Source organism: Xiphias gladius, chromosome 20 (assembly GCF_016859285.1).
Source record: "Xiphias gladius isolate SHS-SW01 ecotype Sanya breed wild chromosome 20, ASM1685928v1, whole genome shotgun sequence".
Lineage (NCBI taxonomy): Eukaryota > Metazoa > Chordata > Actinopteri > Istiophoriformes > Xiphiidae > Xiphias > Xiphias gladius.
In genome coordinates this window covers 4,508,230-4,529,362 of record NC_053419.1, presented here as the reverse complement: position 1 = coordinate 4,529,362, position 21,133 = coordinate 4,508,230, and the positions used below count along the sequence as shown (strand labels likewise).

Genomic DNA, 21,133 nt, shown 5'->3' with positions numbered 1-21,133 from the left:
AGAGCACCAAACGTTAATGTGTTAATCCACAACTGAAAATAGTCCCCATCAAATGCACAATTTACACCAATTTCAGAAAAGTTTGATTAAAAATCCAGTCCCCAGGTGTTTTAGGAAACTACGGAACTTTTTTCTTTTGTTTGAACGAAACTATATAGTTGTGACCTGTTTATTTATTTTTTTTATATGTATGTCTTAATTAAGAACCAGTGGGCTTTGGGCTGAGTGCCATAGTCAGGGTAGGGAAGACAGAAAGCATTGAGAGATTAACTAAAACATAGATGGTTATGTTTTTTTTCATGGGATTTCTTTGCCAATAAGAAATACAGTATATAACGGTCTAATCCTTTAACCCTCATCACAAATGCCTTTTCTCACTTGTTAACCTCCTAAAAGTCCTAACAATCCATATTAGTTAGGACGATACTGGTCTGTGCTGTTGCTCCTGTGCAGTATCAGGGCTGGAAATGTACTGTATTTACACAGTTAATGTAGCCTTTGATGGAGAGGGGGCAAATGGGTGATGATACATCTTGGTTACAATTAAGCTTGGGTACAATTACTGTTTTCCTGCAAAAGTGAACAATATGTACATAAAATTTGGTAAAGGAGTCCGAGTTGTATCTTGAAAGGTGCCGATGAACTTTTTACAATGGTAGGACTGGTGAGAGATTTTTTTTTTTTTGTTCTCTCCAGTTAATGGCTCTGGCACTAAACTTGGTTGCAAACAAACATTTATTGGAGCACTGCAGAATTGGGTATTTAACTCTTTAAGCTCCCTTTCCTTACCACCAGCTTTGCTAAAATGGATGCAAATATGTGTTGAGCAGCAATAAACTGCAGCAAAGAATCTAAATGAACAATTTAAATGACTTTCTCAATATAATCTGCTTCATGACTTCATCTTCAGTTTTAGATCAGTATTGATACACAGGAGTTCTGAGTTGACACAGTGCTTTGGTGTTATTTAAAAACATTTAGATAAATAGTGCTGTAGTTGGCTGTGACTGGTCTTTCCTGGAATAATATTGTTCTATTATTGTAGGACTGCGAAAGACATTATTTAATTTGATTTGGCAGCTAATCTATTGATTTCTTTTTCCTGATTCATTTAGTCTGTATTGCAAAAAGATAAATTTTGCCAATTAGAAGTGTCTGCACATGCTGCGTTTTAGCAGCACTGAATATGATCCGTAGGACTTTCAGTATGGCTTCCAGTGTATAACAGTACATCATGTACAAACCTTCTGAAAACATTAAAAGTAATTCCCTCATGAAAACTGAGTGTAGATTTAGGGTCTTTATAGACCACAAATACACACTGCATGAAATCATACATTAGTGTGCTGCATGCACGTACACTGCTTATATCACACATACTTTACTGTTGTTACACTGACTAACTTAATATAATTAATTATATATTAATTTTTTTTTTCTTTATACAAAAACAAAATATTAAATGGTTCTTTTCATTTGATTTCTTTATTAAGTGTCTACAGACAGTATAAAATGGATGGTTGTGTTCTCACATCTTCACATTCTCTCACATAGATGTTACATGACAGATGTCCCATGTTACCTTGGCCCGAACCATAAACCCTCCCAGTATCCCTTGGGACAGAATGACCTGGTGATGGGTAGATAAAAGATAGAGCAGAGCCAGATATGGATATGACAGAAGTGTGTGTGTGTGTGTGTGTGTGTGTGTGTGTGTGTGTGTGTGTGTGTGTGTGTGTCCAATAAATTTCACATCTTCTCTCTCCATTTTTCTCTTGGCGCTCATCTATCTGGGTCATATGATACTGGAAGGGAGGGAGAAAAGAGGGAGGAAAGAAGTGAAACACCCGAGTGATGAAGAAAGCAAGCAAGGGAGGGAGGTGGAGAAAAAGAACGGATGATGATACTGTAGGCGTTTTTATGAAAGGGACAAAATCCTGATAACCAGAAGAACCCCTTCAGATATAAATATACAGGATTTCCTACAGGAAATTACTTGGCATTGTCATTAATTACTTGTACTCTGACTCACGTAGTAAGGTCAGTTACTAACATTTTCATAGAAGTTACAGCAATAAAACGTAAAATAGAAGCTTACCAGAACAGGAGAGTGGTAAATAAGACTTGATTGCTTTGTTGTACTGATGGGATTGGTGCTGTGGAAATATACAATACCCTAAATTTATCAAGACAACAGGTAAACATGGAGGATGCTGAGTTTACATCAACAGCTGATTTAACCGGAGTAGATTAGTGACTTTGATGTGAAGATGGACTAAAACAGATTGTGGCCAGTTATCTTCAGCTCTCACAGGCACTGACATTCTGTTACCTTTGAGTCTTTGTCTGTTATTCAGTCACTGTGAGGTCAGGGTTGTTTAAACTTTCTGCCCCAACACAACTGAGGTGCAACAAGTGAAAGAGAATCCAAAACTAATTAATAAAAAAAAGGTTGATAATGAGGCCCGCTGCAATTTACTTCTGTCGAGGCTCAAACTGGAGTTGCTTGTTTCTTGAGTACGTTTTTGTATTCTGATCAGAGGGACCGAGGAAAGGCCTCAAGGACACACAAGACCTCTGAGTGGACATGGACATAGAGGGGTGTGTAATTTTGTTGTAGATTGTTTTGAAATCTGTTAAACATCTTGAAACACTCCACCTTCTCTTTTCTTGACAGCCCATCAGGAATAGTTTCTCAAGTTTGTTGACAGTTGATAACCAAAATTTTTAGATGCAACTTAGTTTAGTTTCATCTAATCAGAAAACCAAATGTTTGTCATTATTACCATAACTGGCAAACTATTTACTGTACAGTACAAAGCCACTTTTGAATCACATGATTACAATATATTTTAATGTTATTGAATGTTCAGTATAACACCAATGTAATATCTTTTAGAAATGTTAGCTGAATAGGTGTTTACTTTTAAAGTTGGCTTTTTTTTTTTTTTTTTTAAACTGTTTTTAAAACCTTGAAGGATCTTACGAAGCCCCCCCAGATTGACTGAGGGGGGAAAAAAAGAGCTGCAGAGCTGTACTCTCGGTTTACAAATTTGTGCGCACGGTTTATACTTCTGTGGGCACACGTTGCATAACATGAAGCCTGTGTCTCTCTCTTCTTTTCTGTAAAATGAATCTATCTCCTTTCTCTCCTGCTCCAGTTAAAAAGACTTGTGCAGAGGTGGACTTTGTGTGTCACAACGGCCAGTGTGTCCCGAAGAGGTGGCACTGTGATGGGGAGCCAGACTGTGAGGACGGATCAGACGAGAGCTTAGAAATCTGCCGTGAGTAGATGGTTTCCTCTCTGAACTTCAGACAGTTACGTTTTTCTGTTTTTCCTGATTTTAAAGGTTAAGGCTGGCATCATTGTATAGTTTTCTTATTGTGAACAACTTCCAAGAAAAGATGCAAGTCAAGTTAGTCCTTAACATTTTCTGACTTCTCTACCCTGTCCATGGAATTCAGCCTCGGGTCTGTTGGCTCCTACTGAAGATGTAAATCTTTAAAAAAAAGGCATATAAATATATAGTCATTTAAAACAGTTGAGCACTGTAGTTTTTAAGAAACTTTACCGAAACACAAGTAAACATGCATTTGTTGGACTACCTTTAGTGGAGGATTAATACACATTTGGTGCACTAGTGAGCCGTTGCAAGGCTATGTGTGGGATTGACTCAAAATGTGCCCATTCTCATTGTAACGAAGGAACATGTCGTCCAGTGCAACAGTGTGGCTCATTGAATTGTTTTTAATAAAATTTTGAACAATGGAGCTCTATGACACAGAGGAATAAGATGTCAGGCTTTGGATACATCAAAACAAGTGCCTTTTATCTTTTTAGGCATCAAACATGGTTCAGTTAATTAACATCTAAAATCGACATTGCATAGGAATGTGTTCAAAGGCTTAGTAACCCAGTTTTGTAGACCTGACACATGCAGTTGGACCTCAGGTGACTTTGAACCCCAGAAGTCTTTTTTGTGTTCAGTAAATACGTTGCATGCCACACGATTGATTATAATTCCTGTCGTATCTGCCACCCGAGAGAACACTGCCATACACTACTCAGCTACTCCTTCTATTCTTCATAAATTACTTTGAACAAATAGCACATCAATGCCAATTAACAACCAGGCAGAACATAATGAACATTAACGCATGAAACCAGGTCTCCTTACACGTGTCCGCCAGGAGGTTGGACAGTTTTAGCTGCCTTTTACTTTAGACTCTGTAACTGCAGTGCAGTAGACAGGTTCAGGCTAAAGCAGTAAATGTTAAGGACAAACTGACCTAAAAACAGTTTATCCAACCTATTTAGCGTCACATACTTATGTCAACGATTTGTAGTAAATACGATAGTGAGAAGAATGTAGGCTAATTGTTCTGAGAGTGTAATTGTTTTGTATTGGCAGCTGCTGCTATGGGACGATGACACACTAAGCCTTTATACAGAAGTCACCCCACTTTTATTAGTAGCCAGTATATAAATGCGTACACTGTCAGGAATCTCTTCAGGTTTAAATTTGCTGGTATTAATGGTTCAGGATTAGTCTGAAAGGCCGGAAGTGAACAATCTTTGTTTCAATGTTAGCCATGCATGACCATTTATATCATACGATATAAATAGATTATTTATTAATATGAAGGTCTTGGGTTTTTGGGAAGGCACCAGTAAGACTTTTGTTCTGTGAAATATAATTTGATTTTTCTAGAGGAGGATAGGATGGAAAAATACAGACATAATGCAACCAATTCTTGAGCCAGACACTGAATATAAAGTAGAGCCTGGGAGTTATCCATCTCTGTGTTTCTGAAATGGTATTTGCTGGGGCAGCACAGGTGTTCATGACAGGGTTAGACTCCAGCTCTGAGTTTTCACAGGGCAGTCCTCTTTGCTTTTTGCTGCAGTGTGTCAACGCAGCAAGTTGAGCATACACACCTGAAAACAATACAATAGAATACAATTCTTTACCTCTGGCAGAATAGAGAACAGCACTGTGTCTTCCAGTCAGGGCGAATCCCTCTTTTTTTTTTTTTTTTTTTGGTATTGCTCTCTGCCAAAAAAAGAGCAATGCCATTTGAGGAGTTGTTGAAACACCAGAGTTATCATAGCTGTTGGCTGCGGTGTTGCCAAGGCCCTCCTGAATTTCTGCAGTGTAAGATAGACAAAAGAAAGTGGGTAAAGTGCAAAAAAAAAGCTGCTGCTGGATAAGTCTAAACAATGGAGTGGAAAACGGAATTACAGTATAGTAATTCAATTCTAAAGCTACATTAATATTCCAGACGACACAGAGAGCTTCGGTTCATCCCAGTCTGTATCAACCTAAACCTTGTGGGAGGAATTTCTTTGTATATTCCTTGCATGATCCACAATGTCACACACAAGACTTAGCTGACCCAGAGGTCTGAAGGGGGCCAGGATGTCAAAGGATGGTTATTCTGGATAATTTCTTTATTTGTTAAACTTTGTTACTTTGAATATGTCTCTATTGAGTAATTACACAACAGTACTGTATATGGCTTCACAAATCGGATAAATGCAAACTGGGACTTCTTCCAATACTACAGAGAGCAAGGTTAAATAGATTAGTTTATTCACTACAACCTTCGGTATGACTGAGCCGGAATTTGGCAGAGTAAACAAGCTTGTCTATAGATGAATCCAGGTTGTATGTGGAAAATAAACTATCCACTATTGGTGTAGTGACATCTCAATTGCAAAAACGCTGATTTTATATAACGGTTTTATATATATAACGGTTTTATATATTTTTCTTTATAACTGCTTTTGCCACAAAAATATGTCCAGGCAATCCCTACCAACCTGTTGTACATTGAAAAAATAGTCATTCAAATGCTCTCAAAATAAAGGTTATTGATCTAAAAGGCTTCGACTTTAAACAGAAATTTAGTCCAGTCCATCTAGACAGCTAGATGTGTTTTTACCTGCAAATCACCAGAACCACAGCTTACAGCTGTTACAGCTGCTTCAAAACTTGTCATTTTCATTTATTTCATTGCCTTCAATTCTTTGTATAAAGCCACAATGTGTGTAGATTTCCCAGCCAAAATTCCACTTTTTCATTTTCACGTTTCAGATTTTCATTTACTTTATTAAGCAGTTATTCTATCTGATTTGAAGAAATCATGGATTAATGATTGGATAGTTAATGGTCAGTTATTGTTTCATTACTTCATTAGAACATTTACACCCAGCTTGTGGAGGACAGATAAAAATGATCCATTAGTTTTTGTTTTCCCAAAACCTGTGTCATGACTAAACTAATGTTTTTAGACTGAATAATCTCTGCATTCACCCTGACTACCTTCATCTGTCGGAGAGGGAACATACTGACCATGATCAACCCAAACATCTGTACATTCAGTAATGTTGCTTACAGAGCAACATACTTTTTTTGTGCTCTCACAGAGCACAAAAAAAGACATGAGTCTATAGAGTAGCCTGTGTCTACAGCATTTAGACAACATTAAGACAATGGAAAGTCCCATGTCCTTCATTTGAAACTTCCTTCATTTGAAACAATACCAAATTGAAGGGTCATGTGCAATGCTATACTCTAGTAATTTATAATTTTGGTCAGTTTTCAAGTTCAAATACATTTTTTTTTGGTTATAGCTTAAACTGCTAGGATTAACTGATCATAGTCACTATGTGTACGATTTGATTCTTGACTTTGTCGCCCCCTCCCCTCTCAGTGGTGCAGTAGTATTAAAGAAGACTTGTAGATTGTTGTGGTAGTAAACAGTGTCAGGCTTTTTCAGTTAATTATAGCCTCAGCTAAGAACACTCTTATTGGGAAAATGGTAAGCACAACTTTTGTCAAAGTTAAACAACTTTAGCGCAGTGCCCTTTTTCTTTTTTAGATTTCTGCTTAATTTTATCCTCATACCTTTTAATCCACATTTTCAAAATTCCACATAGGTGAAGTTGCCTGCTGAGAACTGGAATGACTGAAAGTCCTGCTGTGCCATTTGATCTTTCTCTCTTTAGACTTGGCAATTTTGTGACATCAGGCTGTGCTTGTGCAGATTAAATGGTACAAGCAGCGTGTGCATGTGTCAGCTTGCACTTGGAAAAAGTGTGTCGGTCAACTGAAGGTCTTGAAAAGGATTCCAGTTTGTAGTCCGTAGTGTGTGTGTGTGTGTGTGTGTGTGTGTGTGTGTGTGTGTGTGTGTGTGTGTGTGTGTGTGTGTGTGTGTGTGTGTGTGTGTGTGTGTGTGTGTGTGTGTGTGTTTTAGGGGGCTGTCTTAAGTTCCAGACATAGTTGTAGTGGTGTACGTGCAGGTCAACCCAGCTCTTATAGCTGTTATATCACTGCACTGTTTAACCAGCTGTTACACATGACTTGGTAGCATGGAATGGAATATAAAGTGAGTGTGTATGGGGATGCATGCACACCTCTCCTGACTGTTTCTGTGTGAAGGACTTGTGCTGTGGTTGTGTTTGTCAGTTTTTCTTGCATCACAGTGTTGAATTAAGGAAGTAAGCTGCAGTTTCTGATCACATAGGCATTTATAAAAACACCAGGATGTCTGAGTCTTCCGTTAATACTCAGATTTCGACCTGGGTTGTAGCTGATCACATTGTTGCTGTCAGGTGAAACTGTTTTCAGTGTCAGCTTTTAAGGGACTGTTTTTAAAAAAAAATAAATAAATAAATAAAAAATAGTAGCTTAAGCAAGCCTGATATTTTGAATGCCAATTTTTTTTCAATTTTTTTTTTTTTTTTTAAACTTAGACCCAATTTGATGAGTTTGTTGTTGTATAGTTACACTTACAAATGCTCTTTATTCATTTCTCTGCCATCTTTACTTCTAGAACAGGCAGGAGCCTTCAGCTCGGTAAGCACAACTTTGACAAAGTTGAACAAATTGAACTCAGTGCTGCTCAGTGCAGCGCACCACATACAACAGTTACAGGACCGTTGCAACATTACACATACGCAATAATGGAAGTGGTGCAATGTCAACATTGACCCTTTTTTTTAGAAATTTTTTTTTATTATTATTATTATTTCAAATGGGTAAAATCTTAATTCATTTAGAGCAGGGCATTGGATTCACTTTGCACCTCCTTTCCCCTCTCTCGCTCTCGCTCTCTCTCTCTCTCTCTCTCTCCCACACAAACACATTGACAGCGAACCATCTGTGAATAACCCCTCTCCTGGTACACTGAATCAAAACATCATCATGCGGACTGTTGTTGGTTTTTTCCTGCAGAGAAAACGGCTAGCATAGCTGCTAGTCAATATCGACTGCTCATGCAAGTGGATAACGTTAATGTAAATTCTTTGACGCTGAATGTTTGCTCCCTCAATCCAGATGAATATTGAAAATATTTTTCAAAGACTCAAAACGGCTCATCCTCAGGAGGCACAAAGACAGCCTGGACGAAAGGTATTAGGTATTAGCAAAACAGAGTACCTAAAAACATAGGAAAACGCACATTGGAAAACTAAACAGTCCAACCAGTGTGATTAGCTATCTATATGTTTTGAGTATTTCCTGGCTACCAGTCTTGATGTGGCAGCTGAAGCAGCAGGAGAGGGTCAGTAAGAGATAAGTGTAGCTAATGGAGAGAGAGAATGTAGGGGCGAACTGCAGCCAATGTGCTGCTGTGGGAAAGGCCGCTAGGACAGAAGCAAAAGGTGAGATGGACAGTAAACACACAGAGCTCACAAAGTACTAGTATTGTTGAGAACTAACAAAAGTGGAGCATGAATTTCCTTTCTCGCTAAAAACATTAGCAATGCAGATTTTTTAAAAACTTATTTTTAAAGCTTGTTTACATTCATGTTTACTTTGGATATAAGTCTTCGTCACCCCTGCCTTTTGCTCGCACATTGCTTCCTTTGTTGGGATTTACCGCCACCCCCTGTCAGTCAGTGGAATAAGCAAGTTCTCAAACCTCAAAACTTTGACTACCAACTGAAGTATGTTTTGCAGTATTTAGTACAGAAAAGTGACAAGTATCGAAAACTTGGAAATTTGTTGGCTAGATTATTTTGGCTATTTTACTTATTTCGTTGATCAAGTATTTTCTGTTCTACATCGGTAAACTTGTCAAACTTTAGACCATATTTTTTATATGCAACATTATTTAGCATTAGGCAGTGTTGGGCAGTACGTATTTTGTTAAATAAAAAAAAGTAAAAACATGTTTTATCCCTCAAACTAAGACATTGAAGAAAATATTTGCATTGGTAACGAATAGCTGGTATTGTATTGGCAACAAGCAAGAGAGATGTATGGAGAAAAGATAATTATGTGAACAATAACTTGGTCTACTTAGAGACAGGATAAGTCTTGTGCACAGAAACCAGATTGTATTGTCACACTTTTAAGTTGAGTGTAGTGCTGCTGTTGCAAATGGATTCAGAATCATGGCAGGACATTGTCCCCAGGCTTATCAAGAGAAGTACATCCATGTAGCCAATAATTCATGGATGTGTAGGAGCCCCTTTTGAGTTCACCTTCAACTACTGCTCCACTGAGCAGCTCTTGTCACAAATACGGTCTGGCTTTATGTGTCTCACTGCTTGTTATCCCCCTCCACAGTGGAAGTATGCAGGGATAAGAGGAAAAACCAGGTCTTGAACCTGACATTTTATGGAAACTAGTACTTCTGGGTGAATATGTATGCTGAGTTAGAAAGTGGTTCCTGATGATGCAAGAAGATCTTGAGTCCCATTTTTTGCAACTGGAGTTTAACCCTCAGGTAACTTATATTATTAACTGATAGTGTTAACTGATTAGTATGTCCCTTATCTGGACAGAATATCAGCTGTTTTTACCTTTTTATTTTAATTAACAAACAAATGAGACAAAGAAAAAAAAACATCTGGATGGTATAATAAAAAAACTAACATTTACAAAGAAAACAAATGAAAACAGTGAATATTACTAAAGTCAAACTAACAACATGAACAAAACAACTTGCCTACCTACCTCATTACCTGATTTACATTATGACAGGGCATATGGTTGCAAGATCACAGAAGAAATATTAAAATTAGTATTATTTTCCACCAACAGTGCTAAAATATTGGGGGGAACAAATATTTACACTGTAAACCACAACATTGTTATATAAATACGATTTTCCAGACCTCAGCTGTTGATGTTCCAGCAAACTGGATTATGTAACAGCTTGGGGTTTTCTGGTTGTCTGGGTATTGAGTTAACAGAAGGGAGGACTTTGTGTTCACCATCATACCTCCAGTAAAACATCTTTCTTGTGACAGGTAACTCCTAGTTCAACATTACCATTACTCTGCCAAGAGCTCTTTGCCATTTCCAACACACAAACAGACTGTAGTCCTGTGTCCTTGTTCTGTCCTCTTGTTATTTTTGGACCTGCTGTCACAGGGGAAAGGCATACAAGAGGCAACAAGTAGTTGCTGTAGCTGTGTGACACCATAAATTGTTATACTTGTACATGTTGGTTAATTTTTTGCAGGCTTGTATCTTTTGATTTGACAGAAAATCCAAAGCTTGATCTTGGCAGTAATTCAGAATTGGTCATGAGAAATAAAGGCTTGGTTGTAGCCTTGAAGTCCCAAATATGCAGATGAACTGCCCTTTAAAATAAAATCAGGTGATTAGAGATGTGGCCATATACATCTTTTTAAACTGAACTACTTGATACAGCTGTAGTCTGTTCAAATCAGTCTAGAATCTTCCAAATTTTACACCAATTTGTTTTATTGTGTCAAACTTTAATAAAGTGTTTTCTCACAGCATACTTTGCAAAATGATGTGGATGTCACAGTCAGGTTTGTAAAGCTATGGGTATTTGAGTGATCAATTCAAGATTTGCATTTTAAAATTTTCCTGTAAATGTCGTATGGCAACTGGGAATTATGGACCACATGTTGCTTCTTCTAAAGGAAGAAAAGAGAGGACCATCCAGGACCAAAAATGTTGGGAATTTAGTAGCTTTTTTTTTTCTTTTTTTTTTTCTTTTATTTGCCAGTTTATGACTTCAAAACAACTTCAAATCCACTCCATTTTGCACTTCTCTTATCTGTAATTGAATATGAAATTTAATCCTCTCTTCTTTTTGCCCAAACACATAAAACACACAAATTGATTTGTGCTAATGTTTTATCTAAGAAAACAAACCGCTACAATAAAACCAATATTGTAAGACAGGACAAGAATTTAAACAATATAATATTGACAGTCTATTTTGTGTTTGTGTTCATGCAGACATGAGGACGTGTCGTGTGAACGAGTTTAGCTGCGGCGCGGGCTCCACCCAGTGTATCCCCATCTTCTGGAAATGTGACGGAGAAAAGGACTGTGACAATGGAGAGGACGAGGTCAACTGTGGTAGGTGGATACGCACACTTACATGGGAGGGATATTTGTCTACCCGTCTGCCACAGCATTTAGAATAATCATTTTTATTTCATCAAGGTAGAATTAACTATTTTAAATTACTTTAATTACTTCAGAGATTTCAACTTAAACATTACGTTGATTTTTGGTAGTCATGTAGCGCAGAAAGTGAGTAGGGAATATTAAGTATCTTTCAACAGAAAGGATACCAGATTTGATAGTCGGTAACAATACTATTGAAATTCCACGATTCCTGAAACCAAATTTGATACCACAACAAAAAATAGAAAACAGAAGCTGTTGCACACAGTGTGTTAACACACGCAAATGTGCGCACACACATGCACACACTTCCATATAGTCAGTGTGCAAGCAGTAGTTTAAATTTGCTAACAAGGTGATAATGGTGTGAAAATATTAATTTAAAAATTCGGTGTTGTATTTTGACAGACTGAAAAGTTATGACGGTAGCCTACAAATGTTGTGAAGCACCCAGATCACGTTATGAGCTATCGCGACATTAGCCTTAACAAGGTCATGCTAGTCTTCATTAACATTGTGTGTGGAGCATTGCTACAACAGATGCCAGCTTTCGCAATTCACAAACAATAATGGTAAAATTTCAGCATATGAACATTTTGTCGACATGTTGTCAATATAAAGTTAATAGTTGAACCTGACTTACCTGGAATTCTGCGTAAAGATCCGGATGCCTGTCTTTGAGGTGCTTAGATAAGTTTGAGGTTTTTCCTCCTTTCATTTTAAATGCTCTGTGGCATCATTTGCATACTGGCTTTTAGTTGTCTATTACTTGTCCCTGATATTCTGCATCAAATACAGAATATCTCCATACACCAATTTTGGCATGCCCCCTTCTTCTCCACAAGTTGCGGCGGACATGTTGCTGCACCTGCACTTATCGCCACGATTTATGTGTTTTTGTTACTTATGGTACTGAAGAAGAACAAGCACTGTCAAAATTTTGGCATTGGCTTCGTACCTAAGTATCGTGCTGTGTGCCTTTCTGCCTCATTCATACTATGCAAGGTCAGACAACTTTTTGTACAAGCACACCATACTGGTGTGGCTTTTAGAGATTCAGGCATATTTTTTTTGTTCATAAGTACTATTAGGCATAATAACTGATGTCTTGTACTCATTCAAGCACTGAAACGGTTTCATGGATGTGTATCAATTACTTCTCAGCTGCCAGCTGTTTATCCTAAACACTTTGCACAAAAACACATGAACAGCCTCTTCTGCAGAGTATGAAGCTCTGTCTGGACAAACGAAGATAATTGGAACTGACAGAAAACAGTGAAGTAGCCTGTAGCATGCTGGTAAATGTTAATGAGGGGAATTTTAATAGACACACACACACACACACACAACTATAGACAGATGTGTGCCTTTCTAAATCATGTCCAATCAGTTGAATTTACCACAGGTGGACTCCAGTCAAGGAGTAGAAACATCTCAAAGATGATCAAGAGAAATGGGAGGCCCCTGAGCTAAATTTCAAGTGTCATAGCAAAGGGTCTGGATACTAGTCAATGTGACATTTCAGGTTTTTTTTTATTATTTTGCAAATATTCCTAAAATTCTGTTTTCACTTGGTCATAGTAGGGTATTGAATGCTGTTTGATGTGGTGTTGATGTGTATTGATGCAAAAGCTGCCAAAGGCCCATGTAAATCAAAATTTTACGACCTTTCACTCTGTCTCATATATTGTCTCATCCTTCAGTCATGTATGTATCCCGCTCCCTCTTCCCAACAATAGTGTGGTGTTTTTATTAAGGAAAGCAGGGATGTCCATCCAAGGTACAGATATGGTCTCAATAAATCTGGTATGATAATTACCTGTATAGTGTAGCACAAAGACAACGTTCACACTGTCAAAAGTATGTGGACAGCTGAAAACCATGGGCATTAATCTGCAGGACAGTCTCAATTACTCTCAGGCTTTCCACAACGTTTTGGAACCTGGATGTAGGGATCAAGACAGAAGTTGTACCACACCAGTCTGGGAAAACCATTTCTTTATGGACCTACGTGCGCAGGGGCATTGACATGATGAAACAGAAAAGGGCTTTCCCCTAACTGTTGCCAAAAAGTTGAAAAAGCACTGTTTTCTAAGATTTAATTGTATGTGTAGCAGTAAGATTTCTTCTCATTTGAACTATTGGGCCAAGCCCAAACCAGGGAAAACGGATCAATGCTTTATGTTCAGGCTGGAAGCATTCTCCTAACAACTGCCAAACTCAGATTCTTCATGGAAAAATATTTGTCAACAGAGAGTATATATCTGTGTGCTTGATTTTATGACCCTCCTGGCAAAGAGTGCTTATGTCCCCTGATTTTTGCAAAAACTGCATGGACAGTTAGGCCTTTGGCTGTCACTTTATAGTGGTACTGTGTATTGGTTGTGTTCTAGGATACATAGGGACATTATCCAAAAAGTCAGATGAGCAGCGGCAGTTGAAGGCCTTTGCTGTAAATGCATCCAAAGTGTCATTATGAAGAGTTTATGTTTCAAGGTGATCTGTCTTACATTTGGAGAGTAATGTTAACTCTTGTAATATGACAGCTTAAAAAATAAATAATGGGTTGAAATTAAGTCCTGGCATCTGTAAATTGAAATTACAAAATTTGTGACCTTGTGCTTGGTGTAAATAAAACTTTTCTTTTTTCTTCTTTCTTTCCAGCTGTTAACCCTGTAACAGCTCTCTCATGTTCTCCTTTCCTCCTAACTGTCTCTAGGTAACATCACCTGTGCTCCAAATGAGTTCACGTGTGCCAGCGGCCGCTGCATCTCTCAGAACTTTGTGTGTAACAGTGAGGATGACTGTGGTGATGGCTCAGATGAGGTGGAGTGTGCTCCGTCCTCTTGTGGTCCCAGTGAATTCCAGTGCGGAAACTCTTCGTGCATCCCGGCCAGCTGGGTGTGTGACGACGACGTTGACTGCCAGGTAAGAAACAAAAGCAGTGAAATGACACACACACACACACTCTGATAGGCATATTACAAGTTGTGGACACGAACAGTTAAAAGGAAAACTACATTCTTGCACCATCAGGCAAGAGTGACAGAAACAGGACCTCGACAAGCCATTTTTTGTTTACCTGGATCTGGTCCATATTAATCGTAGCCATTTCCACTTATTTCAGTCATGCAGTGATTAATGGCAGCAGAAGTCTGAGAAGCTTTATTGGATGGTTGACAATTACTAATTACACCAGAGTGAAATGGCAAGAAGATCTGGGAGTGGATATCACTGATGATCAGTGGGAAGGAGCACAAGTTCACACTACTGCAGTATACTGTATATTAGGCATGATCTGCTGCAATTCAAAGTACTGTACCTCTCCAAATAAAAACTTCCATCATTCTTAGTAAACTGACCTGTGACTGATGGGGACTGACGACATCCTCATTAGCTCACATTTTGAAATTGCCAGAACATTGGTAATTGGTAAAGATTTTAAAAATCTTTCATTCCCTATCAGAACCTTGGAGAAACAATTTAAACCAGATCTAGTCCCGGCTCTTTTCTGTCTTGAATCCCTAAAATGTAGTAAAAGTAACCAGTATAATTTGGTGGTCTTTAGTACTTTTAGTTAGACTGGAGGTGAAACAACGCACCCAAACTTTTCAGTACTGTTTAAACTTTAACTTGAGTTAAAAAAAATCAAATTCTCACAGAGAAGGAAAGCAAACAATTTTAACAAGGCAAAAAGACTGATCTACAGTTTGCTGCTGGAGTTTGTGTATGGGTCCCTGTATGTATAAAATCTTTCTCTCTTTATCTCCTCCCCCCCCCCTTTTTTTTTTTTTTTTTAATTTTTTTTTTTAATGTATAATGGATGTGGAAACCAGGCAGATTTAAAAAAAAAAATAAATAAATAAATAAATAAATAAATAAATCATTATTCATACAGCAGTTTTCAAAATTCTAAGTTACAGTGTGCAAGACAACACATTAAAAAGAAAAATAAATAAATAAAAAATCTAAAGCAATTGGAAAACGGTAAACAAACTACGTGAACTGGATCAGAATGAAATCTTGTAAAACAAATTCAACAACAGTACAAATCAAGTAAAGTAACTCCAGTAGTAAAGTATTGCAGAAGAACAGCAGGGCTGTTAGGCAGAAATTCACCAACTGGCAAGGTTCATGAAGAAGGGAGAACAGTTTGACTCTTCTCTGGTGACCTCTGTTTAACCAGCCAAACGAAATTCATAGTGGTGCATCATTCAGACTTTTTCATGTGTGTGACCCTCTGTGTGACAGCCACTTGCCCCAGCTGCTGTTCTCCACTCAAAAACTTTCTCTGAAATATAAAACCTTTCCTCTGGATAGAGAAGTTGCTGTAAATAGAGTTTACAATAAGCTTGAGATGTCAGTTGAAGCTAAATTCCTCTTACCATCTGCTCCCTCCTGACCTCAACATCTGTACTTTCTACTGCACTGGTTCAGCATCCATCTGCTTCTTTCTGGTTGTCTTTCATGTAATGAATTAACGTATTTGAAATAATTTTAAATCTAATTATGCAAAAATAACAATGGAAAGCAATGTCCAGAAAAATGAAAATGCCCAACACAGCTTATACATTACTTCTGTTTAATACAGTCCTTTACAGTGTCAAAGATATAAGTTATGATATAAAACACAAAATTATGAAACTGAGGTTTAACTCCTTTTCAAATGTTCTGTGGGAGTTTAAGGAATATGTTAAGTTTGACTTTATATCACAAAGTACTTTATATATGCAAAACACACACCCTCATTTTCTAAGTAGATTTAGCCTCAAATATAATGAACTGCCCTAGGCACACACATACGCACTGGTTTCACAAGTTCAACACCCAGTGGTTATTGACATGTCTCATACACGTACATCGCACGCGCACACAGAACTTAAAACACTCAACACGTTTTCACACATGGTAGAACAAGTTCCACTGAGTCGGCACGTTGCTGTGTACCTGGTAATTGGCTGGGTGGTTATCACCGTGACGGCCTCATAGGAAACACTCACACCCACAAATATTTAAAATGCTGTCTTCAATTGGAAGGTCATTGTTATTCCCTCCCTTGCTCCCTCACACCCAGCCAGTCCTGCGTCATTGTTAACAGTAATGGAGCTGCAGACACACACAACACACATTCTCACACTCCATTAATCTGCCCCCACATGAGTCAGTGACTTTCTCAGATGATGAAAGTGTGAGAAACTCTTCCTGCTGCTCCTCTTGATCCCATTCTGTTTGATTGCCCAGTTTTAATTCTAAATAAGGTGGTAATCATCTGTGAGATCCGAGTCCTAAATTCTCTCTGCTCTGTCCTCTTTGCCCTGCACGTCAGCCGGAATACAGATGTCAAAAGGTGTGGAATGGCAATGATGTGTCTTTGCCATGATTGGTCTCTGTTAATGACGTTTGCGCTTTCCTTCAGTGGCCAATGCCTGTGCAAACCCTGGAAAACTCTTGAAATGGCTGATATTGTATTATGAAGTATTTGAATAGTCTGAAAGGAAATTTTCATATTTTGCTACGTGGTTGTTCTCATACTTTTATCTAGTATGACTATTGGTCATAACATTTAACTCACTGCCTTCCTTGAAGATATTCAGAAACAGACTGTGGCAAGAGTGACTTTGATCAGGTCAGTGAGTACAAAGCTTTCTAAAAAAAACAGAAATAATCTCAAACACTTGAATTTGACCAAATGTAAACACAAGTAGTCCTCCCTGGAAACTTTTTGCTGTTTTACCAAACTACAAAGCGAAGCAGACCTTTTTCCTGGTTAACTTGTTGGCTGCATTATCTGATGTATTCCTTCATGCATGCCGTTTTCTCAGCTTGAGTGTATTCTAGAGAAGTAGTATCAAATGCTGGGAGGTGGTTTGAGTCTCCAAATTTCCTAATTTCAATAATAAAACACACTAAATGATATTGTACATGGACTTCAGTTGTGGCTCTAGAGTGACTTTGTAGTTTGGTGCAACAGATACAGGGATTTCCAGATAACTTCTTTTTGTCTTTAAGTGTTTGAGATGATCTTTTCAATTAAATTTTTGGAAAAGTCATTTTTGCTAGAGCTTTGTTTCCCAAATGTCTACATTATTATAGCATTTAAGAAAAGTCCCAGGTGGACAAATATCCCTTAAAGGAATAATTCAACATTTTTGGAAGTACGCTTTTTTGCCTCCTTGCTGAGAGTTAAATGAGAAGACTGATACCACCCATGTCTGTACAGTAAATATGGTGCAGGCATTAGCCTTTTAGCTTAGCTTAGCCCAACACCTGGAAACGGGGGGAAACAACTTGTGTGTCTGTCCAAGGGTAACAAAATCCGCCTATCAGCACTTCTCAGGCTCACTAATTAACAGATTTTTAATATACGTATGATGACAATGAGTCATAAACACACATCAGAAACAATAAATGTGTGTGCAGTAACTCTTGTTTTTCAGGAGAGCCATGATCAAATTCTCTTTGTCTATAAAACATCTGCAGGACCAGTCAGATGAGTCTCCATCTCGTTGTGGCCGTCACCCGACGCCGCCAGCCAAATGCTCGTCTAGTGAGATGCAGTGCCGCTCAGGAGAGTGTATTCACAAGAAATGGAGATGTGATGGAGACCCCGACTGCAAGGATGGCAGCGATGAAGCCAACTGTCGTATGTACAGCCCAACTGGCCAGTCACACATTAAAGATGGAGCATTTTAACATCACAGTCACATTCATTTTACTCCCACCAGCAGACTGGTGGAAGTTTATAAATGTTCTTGCTGTTTATCTGAAATGACTGATCATAGTATACTGCAATACTGCTGTTTTATGATGTTTGAGCAGTCCAAATGTTTCCAGTTAACATAGGTTGTTTTTCTCTTCATTGGCTTTTTTGATGATGTGGTCTGTGTTGGATGGATATGTTTGTTGTTATAAATCAGCTGAAACATGTAAATACACAAAAGATCAGTTTTGGAGGTTGAAATGAAGGGTTTCGTTCAGGAATGTTTACTTTGGAATAATTTCAGCCAAGAAATTCAGCGGGTAATATCTGGGGAAAAACAACTTGAACAGTAATGAGTTATGGGCTACACTTGCATTCTATTCATTTGACAGTAATTACTTGATAATCTATCTTCAATTATCTGATTGTCCAGTTATTTCTAAATGAAACCAAGCAGTGATGAGGATAGTCATCGCTGTCATCACAAATCTTAGAACCCAAGCTGATGTTGCTTGTTTTTGTCCGACCAAACGTCAGAGAAATCAGAGAAAAGCAGCAAATCCTCACATTTGAGACGCTGGAACCAGAGAATGTTTGGCTTTTTTAATTGATAAATGACTTTAAATGATCGAATATTAATAATTGATGATTTTAATTTTCTGTTGATAGTACTTAGTCTACTTAAGTGTAACTCAGGGGTGTGTCTGTGCGTGTGTATCTGTGTGTCTGTGTGCGAGCACAGCTGTACGCACCTGTGGACCAGATCAGTTCAAATGTGATGATGGAAATTGCATCCTGGGCAGCAGACAGTGTAACGGCATCAGAGACTGCGCCGACGGATCAGATGAAGTCAGCTGCAAAAACAGTGAGTTGTGTGTGGTTGTGTGTGTGTGTGGTTGTGTGTGTGTGTGTACACAGCTTTACAGATGACATTGCCTTCAGGATAATTAAAAACAGTCAAGTGAAGAAGCCTTATTTTTCTTTTTGTCTTTTGGATGTGTGTTTCTCTTTTTACATAAACTTCAGGCTTCCTGTGGTTCACAAGCTGAGTGTGTGAGTTGTCAGTGTAGATGATGTGTGCATGTAAATGGTCTTTGTTTGTTTTCCAGATATATTTTTAAAAAAAAAAAGAATTACAATCCATTTCAGGTTGTGCTCAGGTAAAAAAGCAGGATGTTTGTTCACTGCATGTGATCTGTCTAGCCCCCCCCCCCTCAAAAAAAAAAAAAAATCTAATGCTTTAACAAACCGCTTCAGGGTGTTCTGATGCATTGTTTTATTTTTTATTATGTGGACTCATCTAAAAAAATGCTCTTGGTTATTTTGTTTCCTTTCTTTGCTTTTGCTCCAGTAGAATAAAAGATGGCTTTGTAAACAGATATTAAAGATTGACAAGTTTGTGGCAGATTCTCACTGGTTTTTAACCCAAACTGAAGGATTAGATGCTCCTCAAATGACTGAGAAGCTTTTGGGTTTATAAAACCTTTTCAAAATTGAAAACATGTTGGTGAAGCTCAGCATGTTTTTTTTTTTTTTTTAATAGTTTCAGTATCTTGTTTTCTCCTACAAAAGCCTGTAAATAGTTTACTCTGTCACTGAAGTTCATATGGAGTTTTTAAAAGTTGTGAAACTTTAATGAATCTGTCAAGGAACACTTCGACATTTCTCAATGTGGTTGTTTGCTTTCTTGGCAAGAGTGAGAAGAAAGGATACCACTCAAGCCTTTGCATTAAATACAAGGATAGGTCCAGGAGGAATTTAGCTTAGCATAAAGACTTGAAACGGGTAGCCTGGCTCTGTACAAAGACAGAACAACTGTAAGGAGAAAAGTTAGTGTGGCCCCTGATATGCAGTGATGCACTGGCAGCTTTGCGTTCGGATTTTCAAAGGGGAGGTATTACAGGTAAATGTTAAAGATGTTGCCTGTAAACAGTGGTGGCTCTTGACACGTAAAATTCTGTGTATCTCTCCACAGTGACTCAGTGTAATGGGCCAGAGAAGTTCAAATGTCGCAGCGGGGAGTGTATAGAGATGAGCAAAGTGTGTAACAAGGCCCGGGACTGTCCCGACTGGAGTGATGAACCCATCAAGGAATGCAGTGAGTAATCTTTTTTTTTTTTTAAATAAAAAAAATAAAAATAAAAAAAATCAGCATCTTCAGAAATCTCTTAATGCTTATCTAAAGCCATTTTCCCATTTTGACTTATTTTCGAAACTCTAGATCTCTGGTCAGTGAAAAATAGACGAGATCTCCCCCAGAACTGAAGTTATTTTCAGCTGTTTCTATCAATTTTATAGATGTTACAGAATACTGAGTTTGTGTGGGCAAAATGAGCTCATAGTTCATCTGTCCAAATTTTTCAACATCACTGAGCTGCAGTCTCAGAAAAACAGCAGCAGACACAGTTCATGTCGTAGTCATCTGTGGTTTTAATTAGTTAACTTAAAAAGATTTCCTTCCAAAGGAAGAGACCAAAGCCCAGGTCCAACATTTAGATTTCTCTGGACAGGTCACTTAGTCACTGTTAAGGATATGATTTACTTTTCAGTTCAGGTGTGTTATCGTTAGGCAGAAAAGTGTCCATACCTGAGAGAAGAGAGCTTAATTTGGGCAAACAGGGTGAAACTACATGACATTTCTCTGTTGCACATTCATTTATGCTTATAATATGTGGAATTTAACATAAATCTGGCCTCATGCAGCTTTAATGTGTCCTGCAGTTCAGTTCTAAATAATTCTCTTTCATAGATCAAAGAACTCGGCCAGAATTGATTTAAGATTTCCATAATCAGAATACTAAACATCTGAGTCTGAACTGTACTACATTTCAACCAGAGAAAAGGACTGGCATATCATGTAAATAATCAATTTAATGGATCAAAGAACTCAAAAAATTTGAGCAATATTCTTTTAATTTTCAAGTATAATGTTGTGCAGTTGGTGCTGTTTCAAGTTTTGGTGCAATGCCTGCCTTGTGGAATTGAGAGATGTAGTCAAAGAACAAGGGGGGAGTAGTATACGAGTGAA

General features: G+C 38.0%; 1 protein-coding gene across 4 annotated transcripts in view; it reads left to right on the top strand.

Moving 5' to 3' along the window:
• The window catches only part of vldlr (very low density lipoprotein receptor), a 59,730-nt gene that overhangs the window by 9,740 nt on the left and 28,857 nt on the right, over positions 1–21,133 (top strand). For 2 of the 4 annotated variants that reach the window (XM_040157057.1, XM_040157055.1), the window contains exons 3-9: positions 3,162–3,284; positions 11,232–11,354; positions 14,125–14,333; positions 17,886–18,048; positions 18,323–18,331; positions 18,848–18,970; positions 20,081–20,203. In XM_040157057.1, coding sequence (XP_040012991.1) covers positions 3,162–3,284; positions 11,232–11,354; positions 14,125–14,333; positions 17,886–18,048; positions 18,323–18,331; positions 18,848–18,970; positions 20,081–20,203 — 873 coding nt within the window. The remainder of the gene's footprint in view (positions 1–3,161; positions 3,285–11,231; positions 11,355–14,124; positions 14,334–17,885; positions 18,049–18,322; positions 18,332–18,847; positions 18,971–20,080; positions 20,204–21,133) is intronic. The other 2 variants (XM_040157058.1, XM_040157056.1) reach the window with 1 other exon arrangement.